General features: G+C 45.4%; 1 protein-coding gene across 1 annotated transcript in view; it reads right to left on the minus strand.

The window, feature by feature from the left end:
- Positions 1-25,205, minus strand: part of ADCY5 (adenylate cyclase 5) — a 204,249-nt gene extending 179,044 nt beyond the window's left edge. Inside the window, exon 1 of the mRNA XM_033064725.2 lies at positions 23,920-25,205. Coding sequence (XP_032920616.1) covers positions 23,920-24,921 — 1,002 coding nt within the window. The 5' untranslated portion in view covers positions 24,922-25,205. The remainder of the gene's footprint in view (positions 1-23,919) is intronic.
- Between the last annotated feature and the right edge of the window lie 395 nt (positions 25,206-25,600).

Below are 25,600 nucleotides of genomic sequence, written 5' to 3' on the forward strand. Positions count from 1 at the left end.
TCCAAGGAGCACCATCCAAAAAGGCTGGATACATGGCAGGGGGAGGGGTGCTCAGCCATCTAAGCCATGGCCTTTCTTTCCTAATTACACTTTTTTGCCAAGATGTAATTATTTTGCCTGCTTTGTCTTCAACTTGACAGTCTGCTGATCTCAGAGTCACCACCCCACATGCTGACCTGGCAGAGCTCCTCTCCATCCTTTCCTAGAAGAGGGAGATGTTTATTTAAAGCCCTTATAGAGAAGATAGACTTCACAGAATCAGCAAAACTACTCCTATGATTCCCACTTCCATAACTGCCTTATACCTTTGGGTATAAAATTTCACCCAGCCCTTCTTCCCACACCTACACAAAGCATTTAATTCCAACTATGCAGGGAACAGAAGCTGTAAGTAGATATTATCAGCATTATCCCAGACCCTCCAAAGTCAGTGAACTATTAAGCAGTCACTGCAGCAGGATCTGAGTACTTAACTATTAAAAAACTGAAATGAACCTGTCTTAATGCAGGGTTGTCCTCTGTCCATGTTAGTACCAGGTGAGCTGCTGCAGCACACAGTTGAAAAAAGTGCTTCAGTCTTCTGAGAATTTGTATTTACATATTTCCTGTATGATGCCTGATAAACCAGTGGAAGTCCATGACCTTCCAGGTTATGCAGGGTCACAGGCCATGACCAGACTTATTCAACTTAATGTATTTCCATGATAAATCAGAAAAATCAGTCCAGTAATGCTACAGACCAAGAAGGAATTTTTTTACTGTGGACAAGGACTCCCTGAGATGGGACCCAGTCAGAGCTCTGAGCTGCCTGGGCTTGCTCCTCGCAATTTTCTCATCCCATCAGTACTACACTGAAACCCTGAAGATCATCTCAATTTTTCACTGATGTAGTATGCACATCTGGTGCCAGGGGAAAAGACAGAGCCCTGTTCTGTCACTTCAGTTTTGTCATAGAAACTGAGAACTCTCTCTCTAGAAGAGCATTTACAAAGGGCCCTTGTTTTTTATCACTCTGAAAAGGGGCACAGGGTTCCCAAGAACTGAAAGACTCCAGACATGCAGCTAAGGCTGTTGATTTTCTCTCTGCATCTTCTCCTCACAGGAATGGCATTAACAGAGCAAATTCCCTCCCTAAATCTGGTAGCTGGCAGTACAGGCATCCCAGAGGCCTTTTGCTTACCAGCTTTTCCCCACACATGACTCAAGATTGCTGAATCTTAAAGGCTGCTTCAGGGTGATTCATTTGCCTTAGAAAGATCAAGCCCTAAAATTTCACCCAGGGTTCACCTTAGCCTCCTCCATAGATTGGCAAGCTTTTATAAAAACAGTGCCTAAATCAAGGAAAGTGGGCATGATGGGTTTCCTAATGCATGATTAGGGAAAAAACTAAACCTACAAATAAATAGAACTGTAATCCTAGTTTGTGCTGAACCACAATTTCCCATGGATGTTCTCAGTGTCCCTCTTCTACAGATCCTTTGACCCATATAGCTGTGCAAGCCCTCACCCTGCATTCCTGCAGCCAGAGCTCTGGACAAGTGGGTAGGTGCCATGGTAGCTCCTGATCTACCACACTGCCTGCCTCAGACACAATGTGCACCCTAGATGACCCAAAATGGACTAGATATCTCAGATATTCAAAGGGATTTCCTCTCCCTCATCATCCTGTATCACGTGAGACTGTCTCTGGTATAGGAGACAGAAGTACTTTAAATAATTCTCTTCTTCAGCCTGCTGGCCAACCACCCCGAAAACTGCAAACAGTTTTATTTTACACTCCCAGCTCCAGGTGAGACACTGACAGACACATCCCCAGGGACTGGCATACATGATAGGAGATCTGGAAAGTGCATTTATCTTTGCTACCTTGCCAGTTCTCTAGGCCAAACATTATTAAGACAGACAATAAAGCCAAGAGACAAAATAGATACTGTGCCCAGCCTTGTCAGTGAAACAAACGTACTTACCATGCCCCAAACCAGCCTTTGCTGGAATTTCCATGCCCATACCAGTGCAGCAGGTGTGTGCCTATCTGGGGATGTTTTGTTATCCCACACTGAGGATTTTTAAAGCCCGTGGGAGCTAGAGTTAAACCTGGTTGCCACCCGTTCCTTCTGTGAGCACTGTTTCAGGAACATGCTTACAGGGGAGCAAGTCTGAACGTTTTGGTGGGTTTAAAATAGCTCTCAACCAACCTGAGAAAAGCAGGGCTGGTTTGGGGAGTGTTTCTGGCAGGGTTGGCTAGAAGGCACAAGTTTACATTTGTACTTTTGACTTCTCTGTTTTAGGCATGATAGTGCAAGAACTGTGCTGATTGTTGAGTCCTGGTATGTCCAAACATCTTTGCTCTTCCAATCCCCTTCACTTCTCCTTAAAGGGGGAAAACTAAACTCTTTTACTCTTTTAAACTAAAAAACCTAAACTCTTCCCACCTGCTGGCAGGCTAATTCTCACCAGAGGGCATGCACTTCCTTGGGTACATGCTTTCCCAGACATTCTCAATAGAGCTCACTGTCTGCCCAGGATTCAGATGGATTTCTTTCAGGTCCTGGTACCATATGCTGTCAATATATGGCATGATAGGAAATGGGAATATAAAGGCACGAGATGTGATCACTCCTATCCGAGATATAACTTGTAGATTGGTGTGGGACATCACACAATGATTAAGTCACCCTGGGGACTAAAATGGAGCCCATTGCAGCACTGGTTGAAAAATCAGAGCAGACTGAGCACTTGGCACTGCAAGTGCCAGAATGCACAGAGGCTGGTTTGCTCCTCCTTCCTTGCATCTTGTGGCCGATCCACTTGCTCCAGCTGAGGCTTTTCTGAAGTTTTGGCACTTACAAAAGTTTTGCCCAAGTTGATGTCCCAACCTTTGTTCAAGGGAGCACTGACACCCCAGCATTTTGCATCTAGCTGCGTGTTCCCCCAGATTTCTGGGCTGAGCCCCATGTTCCACCAAAGCCCTGGAGCCCACACCACCAGGGAGCAGGCACAGCTTCCCTCTGAGGTGGGGAAGGGAAAGGCACTTTCCAAAGAATCTGAACAGACCGATGTGAGCGCCACAGTCTGAGTTAACATCAGATTTCAAGTGGAAGAGCTGCTGGCGACTTGCCCAGATTCCCTGGCCTGCTGCCTGCCAAGTCCTCAGAGACTATTTTTATCATTATTTATTTATTAAAATTAACTGTCTTGGGGCTGGACCGCAGACAGACAGAATCTAAAAATGCAGACACTCAGTGGAAAGCTAGCTGGGAGGTAGGTGGAGAGGTTAATAATAATATCTGGTTCTGTCCCATTGAAGGGCAAAAAACCCCAAACTTCTAAGAGAGTTTGTGGCTTAACAGGCTTAAATTCTTGCAATTCTTCTAGGCACCAGGTTGCCTAGAAAGACAAGGTGCTGGTTCACCTGGCAGGTACATGTGCTGTTTCCATACAGACTGGCAGACTAGGCCACAGCTTATGAATTGGAGAAAGGTCATGAACTAGCTGGAGCAAGAAAATAGTGCTGTGAAGGCTCTTGGTACAATCCACTGTACCAATACTGAACTGAAGACCACTTCCCTTGAATCAGTAACTGATTCTTCACTACAAATCATTTTTATCTGCTGGAATCTTCTACAAGGCACTCTCCTTTTTTTCTTTTTTCAGCTGTCTGAGACCACCAAATATTACACATAGGCTGCTTGTAAGTGAGCAACCATGTCAGCTTCTGCTTCTAGACACCTTGCATTTTTCTGGTGCCCTACCAGAAAACCTAAAGAGAAGCTCTCCCTAACCTGTGCTGAAGCCAAGCCAAAGAGGCCATATATCCCATACTAAGCCCTAACCACACTCTGCTATTTGGAGAATGCAAATTCAGCCAAAGCCACAAACAAAATGGATTGTTCTAAAATGCATTTCCAGATGGATCACGATGAATGAAGTACAGAACACCTACAAAGAGATTTTCATCTTCAAAAGAAACCAGTGCATCTGATCTCCCCGAAAACCAGGTCTGGGAATGGGGAAACTATGAAAAGGGAGACTATCTCTTTCTACAACAGAAATACTTCACACTCACATGAATGCTTTCCACCCACAGAACATAAAGCATTTTCTCTAAAAGCAGGCACTATTCTGGTTTCACTCAGAATAGCAGAAGCAAGGCATGTAAACCACTTGCTCAGGGTCACGCAGTACAATATGGTATTGTCAGCTCTTTGACCTTGCTTTTCCAGCGCTTACCTTGCCCTATTGTGCTGCCTGGACAATGTGTTGATAGACAACAGGCTTTCTAATCCAACAGAGCCCTGTAAATCACAGCCCACATCGTGCCTGGCTTTAACTGATTCAGGAGCTGGTGGCTGTTGCCAGCACAACACTGATGCAGGAAACCTCATCGCATTCACACATTAACAGCATGAGCCTTGCAATCATGACACAGCACACCGCTGGGAGTGCCGCGCAGAAATCACACTCACTTTGGATGCTGCTGGACAGACTCTTCTGCAGGACCAGAGAGGGGGTGTCAGCAGTTCACATGGCTCACACTACTATGCATATCCCTGTGGTAAGAAATTCACCCTGGTTTCAGTGGGATTTCTTGATGCAAACAGATTCACAGGTACAATGATGCTTTAGCACACTTTGAAAAAGCCAGAAAGTGTGCAGATCGCCTGAAAAATTCAAAGTCTCTCCTTTTTGCACTAATCCAGGCTTGGAATTTGGGTGTCTTCTTTAAGAAGGTTGAAATCACAGCCCAAATCACTGCAGTGCTATCAGCACAAGATTTTAGTAACACCTTCCAGACTACATGCAGCTATCTCCCCAAATAAAGATTTGCTTGTATTCCTCACAGCCTATCAAACATAAAGCACAAAATCTTCTCCCATTTAGAGCAACACTTTAGCTAGGAAGGCCATTTCCATGAGATGTGCACACATATCAAAATGTAAATATAGCAGAGCAGGAAAAGAAAAAGGACTCTTTGACTGCTAATGAATCACCCTTGTTGAAAGCTTCCTTTGGGGCATTCTGCCATCTGAGTCACTTTGCTCTGCATGATTCTTAGCTTGGCTCTCTCCAGGCTTCATTCACCTGACATACATCTCTTTAGGTTGCAGGGATACATGCCTCTGCTTTTGTAATTCTGTATTAGCTAGGCAGTGGGTGAATATATATGTGGGTATAGATATTTTAAGGCAACTGTAAGGACAATGATGAAGGAGAAAAAAGCATTTAAAACAGAATTTTCCTTTCAAGAGTAATCATGGCACAGTCAGAACAGCACTTGTATACCACTCCTCATCTTCGGGAGAACTTTGCTAAACATTAACCAGCTGCTCGTCATATCAGTTGTGGCATGGACTCTATAAACATGCATTAATTTCCTCATCAGTTTAACAAAGATGAAATTGATAAATTAAAACTAGTTGCTAGAGAGCAGGGCTTAAATTAAAGACAGGTATGAGGACTTGGGCCCTCTCAAGCCCTATGATCTGGCCTACCTGTTAACAGAGGAAGTGTTACCTTCTTTCTCCTCTTTTACTCTGATGCCATCCAGGTCAGATCCCATTAGTTGGATGTATTAAACCATATATTACCACTTCAAAAGTTGTGCTCTGGCCAGTTTCTGTCACACTGAACTCAAACACAATTTCACCCACACAAGCACTAACGAGCATGCTATGTGTCCTGTCCTCCCCTGTATCATCTCAAACTACCCTTCTCCCCCTTCCTCAGGTCATTTCAGATCCAGTCAGTTCCCAGATTTGGGCTTCCATGTGCCTCAAATATATTTGTTCTGCCACAGCAAATGTTTCCTTCGGTGGTTGTGCCAGGCCATGCAGGTTCATAGTGTGCATTAAACCAGGCCAAACGATTTCTGCTGAGGAGAAATCACATTTGGTAAGCACATCCCTGACCAGTCCTTCCCCCAACAAACCTCATCAGCGTTCCCTGTCCTAAAGAACTGAGCTGTCACTCCATCCTCAGCAGCTCTCCTTGCCTCCATCTAGCCTGGCAGTTCCCACCTCTTCCTTCTGGAAGAGGCCTCAACAGGAAAAACATGACTTCAATAAAAGCATGGGATGAAGCCCACTCTATGCAAAAGCCCAAGACCCCAGAGACAGCATTTGCTTTAACACAAGATCCAACACCCTCCAAGTAACACTTCTGCACATAACTACTGATCTGTGCTGCTGGGCAAGGGCAAGCAGAGGGAAAAGTACTCTACAGAATACTCTGCTGTGCCTCCTGAAGGTTTTCTGACATGATTAGACACTGTAAAACACCCTGCAAAGAGAAAATGAAATACACCTGCTCAGCTGACTCACAGAGCGTGGCTGTGGCTCAAGTGACACTCCACCTTCCCATGCTCCTGGGTCTGCCTGCTCCTGGCAATTCTGCATGTGCAGGACACACCACCATCACAGGGGGAAGTTCTGACCTGCAAAGTTAACTCTGTCCAATTCCACAGGCTCAGGGCCTGGAAGAAGAGGTGGTGGCAGCAACACAAAGGCAGGAGGCCTGCCAGCAGCCAGCATTAGATGGATGCTGACCCTCGGATGATTGAGCTTGCATAGTCTGCTGTGTTTACAGTTATACAGCAGATGGTTCCTTTAAAAGAGAAAAGCTCAAAACAGGAGGTAGCCCTACCACCAAGTTGTTTAGTGAAAGTTTCCTACAATTTTTCCATTGTCAGTCCCAGCTGAGAGATGTTTGTTATGGAGAAGTCACATGAGAAAAAAGGACAAGCACGTGCACACCAGGAAATTTCTGTGTTAATCCCAATGCAAGATCCGTGACAAGACATTTTAGGTCTCATTTTCAGGGTGTTTCTTCCATTCAGCCCCTTGTCCACTCCTCTCTTCACCCTCTTCTTCGAATCCTCCTTCCTACAATGCTGAGCAATCCTTACCCACTCAGCCTGTGGCCATACACCCACAGCCCCCTCCCCACGGAGCAGCAGGTCTTGGGCACACTTGGCCCATTTTGGTGCCACAGCCAAGACTCTGCACTTCCCTGCACCCTACACAGCACACTACCAGGCTGCTAATTCAGCTCATGAGATTTTGCTCAGCAGGCAACAGATAACACTTCACAATTCATTTTAATTGCAACTTCTTTGTAGTGGCTTCCTTTATTCAAAGGAGAGAAGAAAATTTAAAAATTGCTCAATCCAGTCAGGACTATAACACTGGTCCTTGCTTTCAAAAGAACAGAGACAAGTTTATTCTGAAAATAACAACTCCAAATGACATCTCACAGCTGTCTCTCCTCAGCTCCCTGCACTATCCTACTGATCCTTCTGGTTTCTCCCTCAGGCTGTTGGCCTTACCATCTCCATACAGGCCCTCAAGCCTCCTCCACCTCAGCAAGGTGTTTTCTGTGTCCTCACACACACACTCTTTTGCATCCCATTTTCAGTTTTACCCTTCCCAGGGTCCCACAGACCTAACTCCACCCTCCCATATATCTCACTTCTCAACAGTGGGCTGCCAATGCCTTCTCTTTCCATGGATGGCACAGGCAGGACTGCAAGCACAGAACTCAGCTGTAAGGGAAGCTCTTAGCACCTCTCAGTGCTCGCTCTTTACCTGCACACCACAGACCAGGCCCTTCCCCTTCAGCCCAGCACACAAAGAATGTCAATAATAACCTCTTCCCTTTTGCTCCCCCACATTCAAATTTAGAGCTGTATTCCCATGAATAACAAAACCAGACACCAAGCCTCCAAGTCCAGTGTATTTTCTTTAATTCCTAGCAGAAGTCTGCTGTTCAGAGTTTAGTCAAAGGAGCTGTGAGAACTCTTTCTGCTCTGCCACACCAATTTCCACTGCAGATCACATCAGTAATCAGCATGCTGTGGTATGCAGGAGTGGTCAGGCAGCTCATGCCTGCTCAAGTGCAGCTACATTCAAAAGTTGGACTGAACAGTAGGAAATACAGAAGCCCACAAGCTTATTATTTATTCTGTAGAAATGGCTAGAGGCAAGAAGAGGCAGTCACACTGTTTAGTCAATGAAAAATGCTCTTTAGGAAGATTTTAGATGTCTAAATTCACAAGACCCACTTGGGAACTTTCAGCTGCCTGAGGCATACCATGCTGAGACACAAGGCACCACAGGAAAGAATGGCTTTGGAAACTTCATTTCACATTTAACCAATCCAGTAGGTTGCAAGAAGGTTTCAGTCCTTGCTTAGAGCTCTCCTAAGCTCCCTCATTTCTGAGGCTGGAATGCGAAGGACCTCAGGAAGCCATAACCATTCCCTCTGTGCTGCAAGGTAGATGGGTCCCATAAATTCACCGTGGCAAATATGAGATGCTGCACAACATAACCCAACCCACTTTCTTCTGGCACCATGACCTCACCGTGACCAAGACAGACAAACTCTCTGCAGGCTCATCCAGGAGGATCAGACCACTCCTCAAACAGCCCAACACAGAGAGGGATTCTGCTGGCTCCAGGGGCTGAGCCAGCCCCAAAGCTTGGATCAGACACATGATCACTGCAGAGGGCTATAATGCAGCCTCCCAGACTCAAAGCAAGGGAATGCTCACAAACACAGCTGTGGGGGAAAAGAAAACAAACCTCGCTATACCATACACAGTTCCCTTAGGAAAAGTTATTCTGGTCTAAAAACACATAGACACACATACAAAGAGAAAAAAAAAGTAACTTTTAGAAAACATAGCTAAGTGAAAACAAAGCCAGCCACCCTTTTCTGCACCTTCAAGGTAAATACTAACACATACCTGTGCATGCAATAGCCCCAGAACATGAACCAGCTCAGAGCACAGATACGGAAAGAGGTGCTGGCACAGCTTCCCTGGCCATTGCTGACAATGCTGTTTTGTCCTCCCATAAAGCTGTTTTGTTTAGGGCCATCTTTGAAAATTCCATCATGACACATGTGCAAAGTGCATGGATAAATGTACTCCTCCAGGATTATTTTCACCACGGTTAATATTCTACTCCCCACAACCTCCTCAACCACAGCCTGTTCCACAAGCTCATTACTTCACAAGGAGGAATATGCAGTCCTGTCCCACACAGTTTCTGTTTGTCTGCTCCTGCTCCTCCCAAAAGTCACCAAGCACTTTTCATGGATTTTGAAGCTGCTTTGAAGGCAGCTGGGATGACAGGACTCACACATCCTTCATGAACTCCATCCACCTCTGTGAATCACACGAGCCAGTGCTCTTGATGATACAAAATCATGGCTCAATGCACACTTCTGTTCCAGAAAGTGTGTTATTCATCAGCACAACAGCCAAGGACCTTGGAGCAAGGAAGTTAGGAAGCACTTGAGTATTAATGCTAGCTAAGTAAAAACCTTCTGATTTCCTCAGCAAAACAGCACTTGACCCACATTTTCTAGAAAGCAACAGCTTGCATGTTACTCTATGCAAACTCTACTTAGAAAGAGAGAAAGAAAAACTGACCCATATTTGAACTGTCTCAGTAATCAGTGGTGCGTAAAAAAGGCTCCCACAGTAACACCATTAACCCAGTGTGTTATCTCCAGTAGATGGGTTCAGTAGATGGGTTTACAGAGACTGATGCTGAACTTTTTTTTGCCTACAGCATCCACTCAAAGCAAAGCTGGTTACTACATATTCCCGTCCAGGGTAAACATGCACTGCTTCTGGGGAAACCACCAGATTCAACCCCAAAAATATAAATCCTAAACTACCAGCTTCCTATGAAGAGACATTCTAAAAATATGACCTTTCAAGCATTCAAAAACAAACCTAGATGTGTGGTCCATGGTACAAGGTGCAAAGAGGAAAGCCATACAGGAAGGTCTGCACCAAAACTTCATTATCGATTTGACATGCCCCATCTACATTTCTATGCCCTCCTCCTACTGTCAGTGACTTGTAGGTCTCTTCTAGTATTTTAATCCCTTGCTTTTTCTGTAATCATTGAGTATTCAACTGCAAGGGTTTTTTGCCAGACTTTTCCTATTCAGTTTAATTTAAAAAGTATTCTGGAAGAGTTAAAATTTTGGATAAGAATCGCATCACGTCACTTCATGTATGGGACTTATACAAATGCCATCTATACTCCAGCATACACTCCAGAGCCATCATTGTTCACAAATACACACTGGGTATCACAGACATTTGAAGACCCTCATTACTGTGATATCTAGTTCAAGAAGATGGATAACAGAAGAATGGCTCTGCAGTTTCCCACCAGCAGGTTGCTTTGCCAGGCACTGCCACTTGCAGCGCAGCTCATCAGAAACCAGCCCAATGTTCTGCTGAAAGGAGGTCAGAAACAGCAGTGACAAAGCACATCAGGGAGAGATGGTGCTGGATCTGTGAGGCCCAACTGCAGCACATGGGCAAGTCATGACCTGATTTGCTGGAAATAGGGATCATTTCCTCGGCAGCACTGGGAGCAGAGCAGGCAGGTGGGCCAGGCGCGGCAGCAGAAGAAAGAGGCAGGATGCCAATGCAAGCCTGAAGCAAATTAAATATCAGAAGGCAGCAGGTTCCTTTGAGACTGCTTGGTTGCTCTTTTGGCAGAGGAGAAAAGCAAGCCGTTAAAGAGGCAGAATATACCCGTGTCAACTTCATTTGCAGCACTAATTGCCATGCACGTGCACTAATTGCCCTCACATGTAGTGCAAGGGACTGGGCACTACTTGAATCCCAGGCAGTAGGTGAGTCTTCCAAAGTAGCACTTGTTGGATCATGCTCTCACCACACATTCCATTTGTACCAAAGAAAAATGGAAGGAATCAGTGCAGTCTTGTTTTTTCGTAAAGTTATGCACTGCAGCTTATTTAGAGACCAAAAAGGAAACTTTAACCAGACCACCAGAGATATTCAAAACATTAACAAAGTTTGGAGCTTCTCACCACGGTAGGAGAAGGTAAGAACCACTGAAACAACCTGCTCCCTGTCATTCTGGAGGACAGAGCAATGGAGATCTATCTTGCAGCCACCTTCTGTGACTGTCTTTTCCTTTGTCAATAATAGCAACACTATTTGATTGCTCTCAGTAAAAGCTGATGGCTGTCAGGGCTCATCCTAGCTACCTGCACAGGTAAAGTTCATCAGAAAAATAAACACTGGTGGGAGAGGGAGGACTGCAGCAGGTGGATAGATCATGCTTGGCCACCCTCTCTCCTCTTTTGTTAAGGGTTTCCTGGAAAAACAGAATTTTCAGACAGTGGAACAGATTTTCCAAAGAAGCTGTGGATGTCCCATCCCTAGAAGTGTTTGAGGCCAGGATGAATGGTGACCTGAGTAACCTGCTCTAGTAGATGTCCATGTCCATACCAGGGGTGTTGGAACTGGGTGATCTTTAAGGTCTCTTCCAACCCAACCATTTCATGATTCTACAAAAAGGGGGTTTCTGTCCTTCCCTCCGGCAAAATCTGAGAGCAGCACATGTCCCTATCAGGATGTTCATATGTCCTCAACATCCTTCAGCTATATTTTCTCCTAGCTCATTAACACTCCTTTCTCACTATATGATATCCACCCCTCTAAACTTCTTGCTCAGGTGTACGTGTGCACCTCACAGAATATTTTGGTCCAAATATGTGGGCTAAACTAACTTTGGGTGAGTTGAGCTGCAAAAAACATTTCAGATACTTGGTTTGACTGGCAGTAATGTTATTGCTGCTGAAGCAGACACATCTAAAAAAAACCTGCAAAACCAGACTCAATGATCCATTACCACATAAGTGAAGAAGAGGAAATGCACCTCTCACTACTAAGTTTTTTTACAGTATTTCTTCCCAGCTTTTTTTTTCCTTAAAAACACCTAGAGAAGTCAGTCTGGGGAGAGAGACAGGAGGCACTGCAGACACATCTTCCACCAGCATGTCTCTGATACACTGCAGGGTGCCTAGTACAAGACAGATGCCTCTCAGTAATGTGAGGATTGATCAGGGTAAATCAGTCACTATTGTTCTACACCAGCTGTCCCTTCATACAGAAAAGCCCTGAGGGGAGTTAAAGACATTTTGCAAGTAGCCGGAGGGAAAAAGGTATTTTTGGTGATAGGCAGGAGGCATCTAGATTCCAACTCATTCCTTGTTGTGCTAAATAAAAACAAGACAAGGCAACAATGATTTAGGGTATGGTTTGAAGAGAGGTAAGATTCCTTTCAGATCTAATTGGGACAGGGAATAGCAGAGGGAGAGGTAAATATCATGGCCATTAAGATTCAAAAGTTAGGCAGAGCTGCAATTTCCAGGGCTGAGTCAACTGTTTGTGCAGAAGGCACCCTTCAGGGTTTTTCCCTTCTAGTGAAAGGAAATCAACATTTTTACTGCCCAGACCCAAGTGCTATTTCAATGAGCAAGCCAATGTTGCAATGCCACCCATTTGAAGGGAGCACAATATTTCTCCAATAAGCTTCAGCAGGAGGTTTGGCAGGCAGGGAGCTGTCACAGCATCTCCACATGAAGTTTGACATAGAGAAGACACGCTCATGTGGCAGCAAGGCACTGTCTCAATAGCGTATGGAGTATTGCAAACGGCTTAAACAGAAGGAGAGCTACTGGAAACTAAAGGAGCTTCTCTCAGGAAAGACACAAGAGCATCACCTGCCCCTTCTGTGGCATTCCAGGTGGCAGCCTGGGATCTTAGACTTAGAATATTTTGTCCTGGTCACAGCTGCTAAGGAATTGGCAATGAAAAGGTTTGGCCTGAGCCCCAAGCAAGAGGTCTTGCTCTGAGAGCAGATAATGTCTCTGGAAGGATGAGTCGTGAGCAGTCACCCCTTGAACAGAAACAGCCACAGAGGCGACACTCGTGACCAGGCTCTTGAAAAGCAGCTTTGGAAATGGGACCAAGGACTGTCTAAACATGACAGATAAGCTCCTATCTTGACTCTGTCCCCTCTTGACTCTGTCCCCACCACAACCAGCCCCAACCCTTGCCAAGGGGGAAGGCACATAGCAGAGTTACACTCTCTCTTCTAAAACAAAATGACATACAAGGGCAATGCACTAAGTTAATTGTATGAAGTACTCCTCACTTACATAAGCTACAGTCTCAGCCTGAAGATATTATGGTAAAGATAGGTCTGTTCAAAAAAGTTCATCAAAATAAATTGAAGAAAATTATTTAAACCTGTGAGAACACTTCTTTTAAAACCATGACTTTATTTAGTTTGCATTCCCTCTGGAAGTGAATTAAATTAACTAGGTCCATTTGCATCTAACATAGACAAGTAAGGTGGTTTCAGCAGTGGACTACAGTTTCTGTACAGTGGGCTCTATATTGTGGTTTAACTAATCCACAGAGTGTTACCTTTCCTAGACATCATTACCTGGACAAACCATCAGTGCCAGATACTCATTACCTGCATTAGGGAAAGAAAACAAACAAATAAAAACAGAATTGCAGTTTCCTAACTTTCTCTCTTGAGATATGAAAATACTTCCTTAAGTATTTGTTCAGTCATTTCAACCACAGTGCAAAAAACATACACTTTTAAGAGTCCCTGGAGCAGGTCTGGAATTCTAAGGAGTTACCAAAGTACAGCTACCCTAAGAGCTGAGAAGGGCCAGGCACCAAAAAGGAGCTCACCTGTGAAAGGACAGCTAACCTTCAAGCTCACTGCTTGTACTGCAGGGCTTTCAGGAAGGCCCCGCTCAGGAATGAGACCCAGCTGTGCCAGATGTCATTCAAAGGCACTGTTTGTGACAATAGAGAACAGCAGGCTCTGGGTGGGGTGGGAAATAAAGCCAGGTGAGACAAGGAAACTACACACCAGTTTCAGCTGAGAGCAGCCAGAGAGCTCTAGGCACAGACAGCTCTTCTTTACTGTCTGCTCCTACCCAGGGCTGTGCTTGCTGGTTTGCTTAAAAAAACCCCACCAACAAAACAAACACACTAGAAAGCACATCAGTACTTTTGTGACCCCTGAGAGCACATTTTTTCAGACAGGTCTGTGACTACTACCTGCCACAAATGGTTTAGGCTGACTTGGTCTTGTCTTGATGCAGCAGGATGGCATAGCTGAGCTCTGGAAGTATCCTTCAATCATATAATTTCTGGTTTTGTATCTTTCAAAAGTTATCAGTACATCTGTCATATCAAGGGGGTAGCACTTGTTCTAGCACACTGACGTGACTAAGAAGATAAAAGCCTGAGCTCTAGTCCTTCATTTTCCTGGCTTGTCAACAGCAAATTTCTCAGATATGATAGTAAACCCATATACACAGCATCTATTTGGTGATGTACTGCTAAAAAGAATAGACATGGGGAAAATAAAAATACCATATTCAATATCAATTAAGAAGGCAAGAATGTAATTACCCAGTACAAAGTCTAGGCACGATGTCAGAACCCCTTCACAACTAACATCCATCTGTGTTATATTTAAGTAGATGACACCAACTTCAGCAGAGAAATATCCCAAATACATTCTACCAAGGGTATTAAAATCCTGTCTTACAAAGAGGTAAAGTATAAAAAGTAAGTATTGGTTCATTTCACCTTCAGTTCAAACACCGCTGCAGATTGCTTTTTCAACTGACAAATACTATGCAATTCTGCATTTAAACTGTTTTTTTAAAATTCCATATCATCTGAATGGAAGATTTTTTAAAGTGCAGGAGAATTGTTCATTGGGTACTGTTAAATGAACTCAGAAGTCCATCCTGGCCTTAAGATTCAGAGAGTTCAGCACTCAAGAGCAGCTCCCACTCTAGTAACCTACTTCATGTTCAGTGGTCTGAAAGCCTGCATTTAGCTTTCAGCATGAGTGAGACTGACACTGTGATTACACATTCTCCCACCACACTGCAGAGCCTCCTCTTTCCTCAGCAGAGCATTTCTTCCTCTCTCCTATGAGATTACTAGTAGCCACCTGCCTGAAAAAAAGAAATTCCATTTAAACTGAAACATCTTCATTAATAACATGTCCCTTGGACACCCCATTTGTGCAATTCTTTGTATAAATACCCACACATTGAGCAAGAATACACAGAGAAAGCTGCCATTGGGTACTTCCCAGCAAATGGAAAGAGTTCATCACTCAGCAAACATAGCTGAGGAGCTCTGTCATCTGTGGGCTGACCAGCAAACTACTGTTTTTAGAAATACTGATTTGAGTAGCCCCTTACCACATCACTGGTCTAAGAATTCAGTCTGCAGAGTGAGAGGGACACAGGGATTGGTGCTTGTAGCATTTAGTCTACAGCCGGAAATTAAGGAAAGGAGGCAAGGCTTTTTCTGGAAGGGAAGATACAGCCAGGGAACTGTTTGCATCAGCAACATTTTATGACAGATTCTTGCAAGCAATGTCATAGCCTTTTCTTCTGACTATGAAGTGAGACAGAATGTCTTATACAAGCTGCAAACATATTTGAAGAACAAACAGTTTGCGTAAGTTGCCTCTTTGAGAGATCAATTTCTAATGTCTGGGGGGAAAAGAAAGAGAGAACACAAACCTTTATTTCTATTCCCTCTGTGTTGCATCAGCACAGTCCTTTGTTTACTGTCTGCAAAGATGCACTCTGATACTAGTGGAATGTGTATATTGAATTTGAAGAGCAGCTTTAATTCCCAAAACTCAACCTCCCAAAAGCAAAGTTTCCCAGGAAAACACAGGATGATAGCCAAGCACGGCAATACCACAGAGACCCAATTCGCAGTAAAAAATGTGATGGGTATTACATGGGTGTGTAAAACTTTTCATGAAAAGAAAAGGCAGCTTAATATTTCATCTGGAAACTCATCACTCAAACTGCAGAAGCAGCAGTCTGGGTAAAGGAATTATAAACAAAATCAGGGCAGGATTGAGGATGCTTTGAAATAGACTTCTCTTCTGCTATTTCTGCTGCTATGAAGTAGGAGAAGCCACAAATGATGACTATACAATGCACACTACAGACAGTCCTGATAACATCTTAAATACACAATATGATTTGTGTTCCTGATGTCTGGGGAAGGGAATAAAGACACACAGCAATTACATTAGTGACATATAAATATGAAGAAAAAAGAACATAATGATATTTTATTTGCAGAACAAAGCCCGACAATGCAATGAAGCATTCTATAGTGAGTGCTGCAAGAAAAATCCTACTCTGCCTTAGTGAGGCCAGCCTGGCACCAGAAGCAATACTGTTGGTGATGCCAATGCTGCCCATTAATTCTTCAACTGTGTGGGGTCCTACCATTTGTAAACACATCATCTTTGTGGTGCAAAACCAACTGTGTCTGGCTGAGGCAGTTCACAGGCCTGTCTACCCACGAGGCTCCTGGTGGGACAGAGCATTCCAAATGCTCAAGAACAAGACTGGAAGCAGAAGGCAGAGCTCTAAAATGTGTTCAGTCCATTTCTCTGAGTGTCAGAACAAGACCACCTCATGCTAATTCTCCTGCAGGTCTGCTGAATGATGCCATTCCTGTACCTGCCAGTGATGATACCAGCAAGAGTCAGCACCATCACAAAACACCATGGAGAGTTTCACTGGGAGTGGTCCAGTTGCAGGTGCTAAAAAGCATTTTGAGTCTTGTCTTGGCCTGACAGCCATTTTATGTGTGACCTTATTTAGTGCTAGAATCTTCAAACTTTCTTATGATAAGGTGAGAACATTTAGGAGTTCAGGAGACAAATATTAAAATTCTTGTCTGTTTCCCACACCCCCTCATAACTAGATTATCCTTTTTAATATCTTTGGGGTTGTGTTTTTTCATTCACATGAGATTTCCCCTTGGGTTTTTACCTAGCCTAAGGACTCCATAATAATGAATCAAATTAAGTTTCTGGCAGCAATGGGCTACATCTCAGGTAAAGACAAAAAGTATTTTTTTAAAAGCATCACCAATGTCAAAACAGAAAGAAGAAAGAGCATCCCATGGATGAAAGATATCACAAGTTCAGATCACTAGGCTAGACTTCAGAGGGAGGGAAGGAACTAACACTGAGCATATCCCACATCAAAACGCGGGACTTGCAGGAGATGAAAAAGTCACACAGCAGTTAGACAGGAACCCCACCCATTTCCCAGAAGCTGTAAATCTTCACATTCCTTGCACACACTTTGCCACTGTCCTAACCCTCTGGGCCATAAAAAACCAACATGTAGCACCTCATGAAATCATGTAGCAGCTGGAAGGCTCGAGGGAGATTCTGGTGCACTCCAGCTCCCTCGGCACTGCCTCTTCTGGGTACAGATAACCTGAAAGGTGCCATGTAAACCCTGCAGTATAAAGCAGATGGGAGGACAAACCTTGCCCAAGGCTGCTAAAACTTGGAGCCCTGTCTTCTACCTCCTCAAACAAAAGTGGGTATTTTCTCTGAACTGCACCCATCTGCACAGGGAAAAAGAATTAAAAACGAAACAAAAAAACTCAAAACAAACAAACAAAACCCGCCAACAAATACAATAAAAAAATCAAAAAAATAAGAAGATGGAAAAGAAAAATAAAGAACAGAACAAATTAAAAATGAGTAAAGATAGACAAGGAAAAAAAACAACAAAGAGAGATGGGAAGGAAGGAAGAGAAGAAAAGAAAAAGACAGGAGCTTTTCAAAGCACGGGTTCTCAGAAGCCACTTGCCAGCTACAGGGTGGATCACTTTACCACATGGATGGAATCTACTGTCAAAAAAATTTTGGTTTTTACCTCTCAGTTCTTCAGCTGTTGCTGAGAATTTTTCATTGCATCTTCTACCAGGACAGAAGGAAAGTTCTTTGAGTTCAATTAGAAAATGAGAGTAATATCCAGTAGTACCAAAATAAGATGGCCAAACCAGCTATTCCCGAAAGATTGTCACTATTCCTGCTACTGCAATGGCTAAAAATTTAGCGACTGTTCCACTTTTCTTAAAAGACGGAGAGGGAGCCATGGTACATGACTGAAAGATTAGCTAATCAGACACAAATTGAATGCATTTGGAGAACAGCCTGGCGCCCAAAGTTCACATTCCAGCTGGGCTGAGTCCCAGTCCTTTTCCACCCCAGACCTTGGCAGCGCTGCCCACACCACACTGGACTCAGAGTAAAAGGGCATTTAGGAAGCACTGGGCCATTCAGGCCCCAGGAGGGCACAACCAGTTCCAGTGAGCCTTTAGCACCAGGATAATCAGCATTTTACATCCACTGCTGTTCAGGTTTATAAATCATCTGAATGAGGTTAATCACAAAAGACCACATAAATAAGATGTCCTGCCATGGACAGGTTTGTGACAGAAAACAGGGGTCACACTGGTGTCAAACTGAGCCATCATGCCCAGACACCAAAGGACAAGTCAATGGCTGCTTTGCAAGATTAGGGCATTTATGAGGAAATTTATCCTTCTGCCTCCTGTACCATCATGAATCCTGATGTTACTCTGAAGTAACTTCACCTCTCCAGAAATAACAAGAAATAACAAGAAATAGCCCACCCTGCCTTTTCAAGCACATAATAAAAATGTCTAGAAGAACAAGTCTTTTTGCTGTGCACCTCAATCACCCCATTAGGTTTTGTCTTCTATTCACCAAGATCCAAACCAGCTATAAAAGTGTGATTACTACCAACAAGGCTGAGAGAAATTACTTAAATAGGTCAGTTTATCAAGACAACAAACCTATTAAGAATCCAGGAACACTGAGAAATTAGACACAGAGCACTCTATCACACTAACAGGTTTTGATACTGGAGAACATTACAGTGAAATATTAAACTAATTCACGGTGGAGGGAAGGAGGATGAAGCAAGGGGGTAGATTAGGAGGTGGTAGGATTTTAGGGTAATTTAGGAGGTAAGAAAAACAGATACACCTTTGTAAACCTCAAGCAACACAAGTCCAAGAGATAAAGACAATATTCTTACAAAGGACTAAATTGATACACAATACCTCAGGGATTTACTTAATTACTTCTATTACAGAATTACCCTAGGGAGGCGACTATCAAAGCAACAGTTACTGAATATTTCAGGTTACCATTTTGCCCCTGAACAGAAGACTGTAAATCAATTTTCACTACCCTCGGTGCAACTCCTGCTCAGGCAGATTCTTCAGTAGTGAGCGGTGCTAAAGCTCTTCTTACTGAACAGGAGCCCTGTTGATATCAATGTTTATGCAAAACAGGGCATTAAGTGCTGTTTGAGGCACCCAGCACCTGGCCCCATGTGGCTGAAGCACCTTAAAAATCCCATCCTATACAAACATTACTCAAATCTCTTTTCCAGGTGGACAAAAGTAAAACAAGCAGCACATAATCATAGGAGAGCCGACACAGACCCATCTGCATTCCAGGTAGTTAATCTCTCCTTGATGAATAAAGACAGTGCTGCTTGAAGACAAGGAAAGCACAATGCAAGGACTTGATTAACACACTGCTGAGAATCTGTCTCTAAATCAGTCATCACTTACATATATTAAGCTTGCTGAGGCTGAGATGGAACATACAGTACTGCTTCTACTGGGTGACTAACTTCTTGTTGAATGCCATTCAAATTGCCAACAAGAAAGCATCTCTAGGAGGTGCTAGGAGATTCCCTGTTACAGCAAGAAATTGTTTTTAGCCCTGCTGAAGTGAGTTATGTACGAAAAGGAGAGAGACTGGTATTCATACCAACCTCTTCTGAGAAATGGTTAAACTGAAATGCTACACTTTCCAGAGAGCCACGATGCAGGTGCAGATCAATCATCTACCATTAACATGCATTGGCAGAGAGAAAGGCCAAGACATGCACAAATCTCAGAAGTGAAGGATGAGGAGTTCTAATGTAATGTTGTTATGACGGAGACACAGAAAATGGTCGAGCAAGAAGGAGCCCTGAATCAGAGAAACAAACAAAAGACATGCTGAGGTAGTTCAGAACTTTGCTATCAGAGATCCTTTGCAGAAGATTTGCAGTAGTGTTTGGGAAGTAAAGAGATCAGTGCAGTTGTTTCTCTTTCAATGAGGTTACTGACACAAGACAAAAAAAGATATTTATTTTTCGTGGTACCTTAACACTCACCAACTCACACTGAGTTAATAAACTACATAGAATTACCAGTATCCTTGAACAAGGAACCTCAAAAAGTTACAATAAAACAGGTTTGGATGGGAAAACAGGAGTAAAACCAGCCTCAGTCCACAGGCTTGTTTGATGTTTGTATATGGCATTCTTATCCCCTACTCCTGGTCCCCCACCCACTCCCACACACAATCCCCATTCCTTTTTAAGTCTGATTCACAGTCCAATAAACTCTCTTGTGAAATTCCCTGTCCCTTAGCCCATACTCTTACAAAAATGCCAGTGCTTACTCAAGACTCTGTGCACTGAGGGCAGCTGGTCTCTTCACATGACTTCAGTTAAGCATCAGCAACCCACAGGCTGCAGCTCTTCCCATGCGCCCGTACAAGTCTGTGGGTCAGCTGGGCATTGGCTCCCATCGGCCAGAGAATAAATCTCACTCTTATCTCTGCTCTGAATGCAAGGCAGATTACTGAGAAACAGTACACTTCTTTCTCAGCTAGGTATTAGAAAGCCTCATTCACATGTAAGGTAATGCTTATGTGAATTCTAGAGCTGAGTGTGTTCTCAGAGCCTAAAAGTGCATCAAAGCCAACACACGGAAAAGGTTGGCCTGAAGAGAGGTACACCTACTTGCAGAAAGGACACACTTCCATGCAGTGAAACACATTTGTAACCTGTCCCAGAATAATACAAGGACATAAACCTGAAAACAAATATAGTCGTCCTCTCCCCAGTAAATCCAAAAGCAGTTCCTCTACAGCTAACTGGTCACAAGAGCACATGAAAAACCCCCTTTTAAGCAGTCAGGATTTGGAGTTGGTGGACCATCACCTATTCACTGTGTTCTGCTTCCCGCAGTCCGCTGCCTTTGGTAACAAGTAAATTCTCAAGGATTTCTTTTTCTCCCCTCCCTCAGCATTGGATAACTTTTTAATACAATGCAATAATTAGGACTTTATAAATTCCAATCAACCCTCAATTCAAGAAGCCAAGATCACTGCCTCTAGCTGATCCGACTCACAGAGGTACCAACTATATTCACATTTTTAACATGGATCCTTTCTCTTTTGAAAGGCAGACTCCTCCAGGTAACAAAGAGAAGCCAGAGCCTATTTGCCAAATACAGTGACCCCAGAAGAATTATGTTAAAAAGCAGCTCAGTTAAGACTGAGCAATGACAACTATTTGTACTCCTGTCACTGTATGGATTCAGAAACAGCAGACTGCATTAACCCTTCCATGAAGTCTGACTAGCATAGCCTTGGACCAGAGAGTCTGGAGACAGAAAAATCCAGCAATGATAGCAGAAGATAACTCAGACAATAAACTCATGCATCCTCAGCTAGGGAATTCAACAAGCTGCCTTTCCCCCAGAAGGGACCTACTACCAACGATTTCACTCTCTTGAGAAAAAGGAGTTTTTAACAGACTCCAGAGCCCTGTAAAAGTGCTCTGGAGTAAACACAAGAGTCACTCGGCTTTAGCTGTCAGTAGGTCATAGCAAGAGGGTATGATTTCTCCTGGTTTGGAAACAATTTGGAGAGCATTAAAAGCAAATAAGCTTCCACAAAGTAAAACTTGCTTAAGTACTATAGTTTAAAATGCCCTAGAAAAGAGAGGAAAGGTGATATACATCCTAACCAGCCCTTCTTCTGTGACTGCTGGTTGTGAAGTACCATCCGGTCAAACAGTCACAAATGCATTCACATCCACTCCTGCTCCACAAAACCCATGCTGATGCGACTGCCAGCGTGAAGTCACAGAAAACATCTTAACTCCCTCTCCCTGACTTATCTGCTCTTCACTTGTCTTTGCCTCTGGTAGTTTGAAGGAGGAAATAGGGCTTGTGTGCATTAGGGGGGCAGAGCTGAACCCAGCGGATTTCCACGGCAACGAGATACAGCCCCAGTGAGGACGGCCTGTTAATAGCTGTGAGGCAACGTGCTCAGCACAACAGAATTTTCTATCACACAGCCAGAGATAGCAGCTCGTGGAAGGAATCTGACTCTTGGCCTTGTACAACCCCACTGAATTCGGCCCACGATACCCCAGTGTAGACCACAGCAAGACAGAGACTGTGTTAGCAGGAAAGATAAACAGGCAACCTGGAGAGACACTCTGCCTTTGAAGACAAAGTAAGAGCGCTCCTAGGACATTCCTCATTAGCTGAACATTTATTGCCAAACCATAGGAAAACCCCAGCATTACTATGAAAGTGAAAGCCACTGTGCAATGCACAGATTTGTGCATACTGAACCGTCATCTACTGCCCGTGCTCCTACCTTTGACAAGTGCACATTCACACCCTTAAAACCAGCCTGCTGTTTGGAAAGAGAGGGAGCAGTAATTGCTACAAAATTTCTACTGAGGGAGTCAATAATTTGGCCTTTGTAATTTAGTTTCCTTCCTACTAAAATACAGTTACCAACATTTCCCTACAAAATGATACTTTGTTCATTTGTTAGTATCCTCCAAACTCTGCTCGTAACAGACTGCTCAATCATCTAGCCACAATCATGACGGGATTTGCCTTGCCATGTAAGGATACAGTCTCCAAACACACTGATTTCAACAGGACAAGTCTCAGTTTATAAAGCAAAAAGCACGCATGAGGCTTTGCAAGACCAGAGCCCCAGTGGGGAAGAGCTGAGGCCATTAGCAAACTTTTTCAAGTCAAGCAGAAAAACACCAACTGTCCCACTCACAATGTATGCTCTGCTGGAAATGCACAAAAAGCCATTTATATCAAACATAAGAAAAATATGTCATGTACAGTTTATAAAAATATCTGTAGCAAACTATGAACAAAGCCCAAAACTCTCCAAGAAGGCTTAACCAGTCTGGGGGGCAGAAAAGAGTAATTTCATGGGCTGTTTGAACAGTGACAGCCTCATCCTGATCAGGTTTTATCTAAGGCTTACAACTTTTCTTGCCACTGCAATAGGCATAACTCAAAACAACCCAGAAGTAAGAGTCAAAGCACACACTGAGCGTGAGGCTTTATTTTTTATTACGTGTTAGGGCTGTAAAACTACCAAACACCTGATTTTAATAAACAATCCCAGTTTACACATAAACATCAGGGCTGACTCTACAAGAGGCTTATCCTTGGTCAGAGTCTTGCACATCAGAAGGATGACAACTGCCTCATAGCCTCAACATTTTACATGTGGTAAGCTTAAAGCACGAGTCCCAAGGCTGCTTGCTTCGCTTGAAGAGTGGCGCCTTGTACTGCTGTTGTTTATACAGATATGGTAATTAAAAATTGCACTGTAATGCATTTGATAATAGTCTTATTGTTCCCGTGAACTGAACTGCTTCAGTTAAACATGATATCACAGCTAAATAACAACCTGCATTTATACTTTTTTTTTTTTTTTTTTTTTAATCCTGCCTGTACAGGAACTCTGGGTTTTCTCACCAGAGAGATTTCCAGCACATCTCAGAGCAAAACACCTTCCTGCTAAACCGAAAGCTTACCCCACATTCCCGTGGAGAATGCTCTCCTGAGATGCCTAAGCTCTGTGCCAATACTGTACCCAGAGTGACACACAGGATAACCTCTAGCTGATAAAAACAGCCGGACTTTCTACACGTTTCTCAGTAAAACAGCAGCATGCTTAGATGCTGTTCCATCGGTGCGCTTAGCACAGGGCTATTATGTTAAATACAGCTGAAGGGCACTAGCAGGGCTGGCTGACAGTGCTGGAGCAGCCTTCATGGGAACCCAGTAAGACACACTTCTTGTATGTTTAGAGCCTTAACTTGGAGCAGAAATGAGGGAACATCACGGCTATGAAAACAAAGCAAGATTACAGGCTAGCCACCACATTGCACACCATCCCAGCCAGCAGCAGGTAACCCGGGAGTTCAGCTGAAAGTCCTGCCAGCCTTCCAGCACTGGGCAGGCCTCTGGAAGTCAGACTACCCCACTTCCCTTGCCCTTCTATGCTGAGCACACATCCAATTCACTCAGGGCTTGCCTACCTGCTTCAGGAGGAACTCATCCTCCGCGTTGATCTTGAGGGAGACGGCCAGGTGGATGGCGGAGAGCACCACCCCGCTGATGACCGCAGCTCTCATCCGCACCGGCAGCAGCGTGTAGATGCTGTAGATAAAGAAGACGGTCCACCAGATGCCCTCTGAGGCGCTCCTGGGCCACACCAGCAGAACCCCTACCACTTGCACTGCCAGGATCACCAGGATGACAGAGTAGCATGCCAACCACATGTGGTCCTGGTGGAAGTTGTTGCGGTTGCACACCATGCACAGCACCACCATCAGCACGATGGCCAGGGAGAGCACCACGACATAGGATACCTCATAGCGGCCGTGTGCGGCATGGAAGATGAGCATGACCACACAGACCAGCACCAGCACGGCCATAAGCATGGTGAGGCTGCTCTGGTTTAGCCGAAAGAAGTAGCGCTGATAGAGACGTTCCAGTTTCTCAGACTGGAACTTCTTGGACCTGAAGATTTGCAGCAGGCTACTGCAACAACTGCCCATGGAGAAGGCCGCCTCGGAGTCCCCCTCGTCCCCGTCCTCTTCCTCCAGCTCCTCAATCTTGGCCTTGATGCGTTTCTCATCCAGCCCCAACTCCACAGAGCGGGGCCGTACCTCCCCCTGCTCCCCCAGCTGCCGGGGGCTGGCATTGTTGGGGGCAGCGGGGGAATCACTGCCGGGCGGGTGGCGGGACCGGTGACGTCGGCTGTCGTCACCGTGCTCCTGCCAGGCGGATTTGGACCTAAAGCTCATCATCCTGCAGCCACTCTCCCCGCGGGTCCGGGGCTCGTAGTCTTCCTCGCTCCTCCACCTGCTCGACATGCGGGAGGCCTTCTTGCCCGAGGACCTGTTGGGAGGCGGCGGGTAGGAGTAGCCATTGGCCCGGGCCTCCGCCTCGCCCCAGGCCGAGCGGTGCTGCTCGGTGCCTGCCCAGGGCGCGGGACCGCCGAAGCCCGGGGGGCTGACGCTGTTGGACCGGGACATGCCCTGAGGGACGGGGCCGCGGGCGAGGGGATGACAGCCGGGCAGGCACAGGGGACGAGCCGCCGGGAGAAAAACCCAAAAGGCAGCGGGGAAGGAGAAAAAAAAATAAGGGGAAAAAAAGAAAAAAAAATAAGAAAAAAGGCAAAACCCGCAAACGCCCCCAAAGTCTCCGGAACGGCCGGGCGTCCCCGGAGCCGGGGTGTCCCCGGCGGGACGCTCAGGGCAGTGCCATCGCCGGCCCCGGCACTTGGACACCGCCGAGCGCGCTCGGCACCGCGGGCACCGGGACGCCCCCGGCTCACGGCCGCTCGCCCTCAGCCGCGCCGCGGCGGCCGCAGGGGCTCGGGGCGCCGCGGGGGAGCCGCATCGCAGCGCGCCCGCACCGCTGCGGCCCGGCCCCCGCCGCTTCGCCGCGGGCCGGTCGGCGGGGAGCTGGCGGAGGCTCAGGCGCGCAGGGATGCGGCAGCCGGCGGCGGCGGGAGCATCCCCTGCCCGAGGGGCGCGGCGGGGGGGCTGCCCGGGGCGGACCGGGCTGCGGCGGCGCTCCCGGCTCGCCTCGCCTCCCAGCGGCGGAGCCCCGGCCGTAAGGCACCGCTCATGCACCCGGCCGCCGCTCCCGCTACGCCGCGGTGCCTTCGGGCGGCCGCGGCTCCTCTCCCGCAGGCACCGGGGGAGAGGG

This window comes from Catharus ustulatus, chromosome 7 (assembly GCF_009819885.2).
Source record: "Catharus ustulatus isolate bCatUst1 chromosome 7, bCatUst1.pri.v2, whole genome shotgun sequence".
Classification (NCBI taxonomy): domain Eukaryota; kingdom Metazoa; phylum Chordata; class Aves; order Passeriformes; family Turdidae; genus Catharus; species Catharus ustulatus.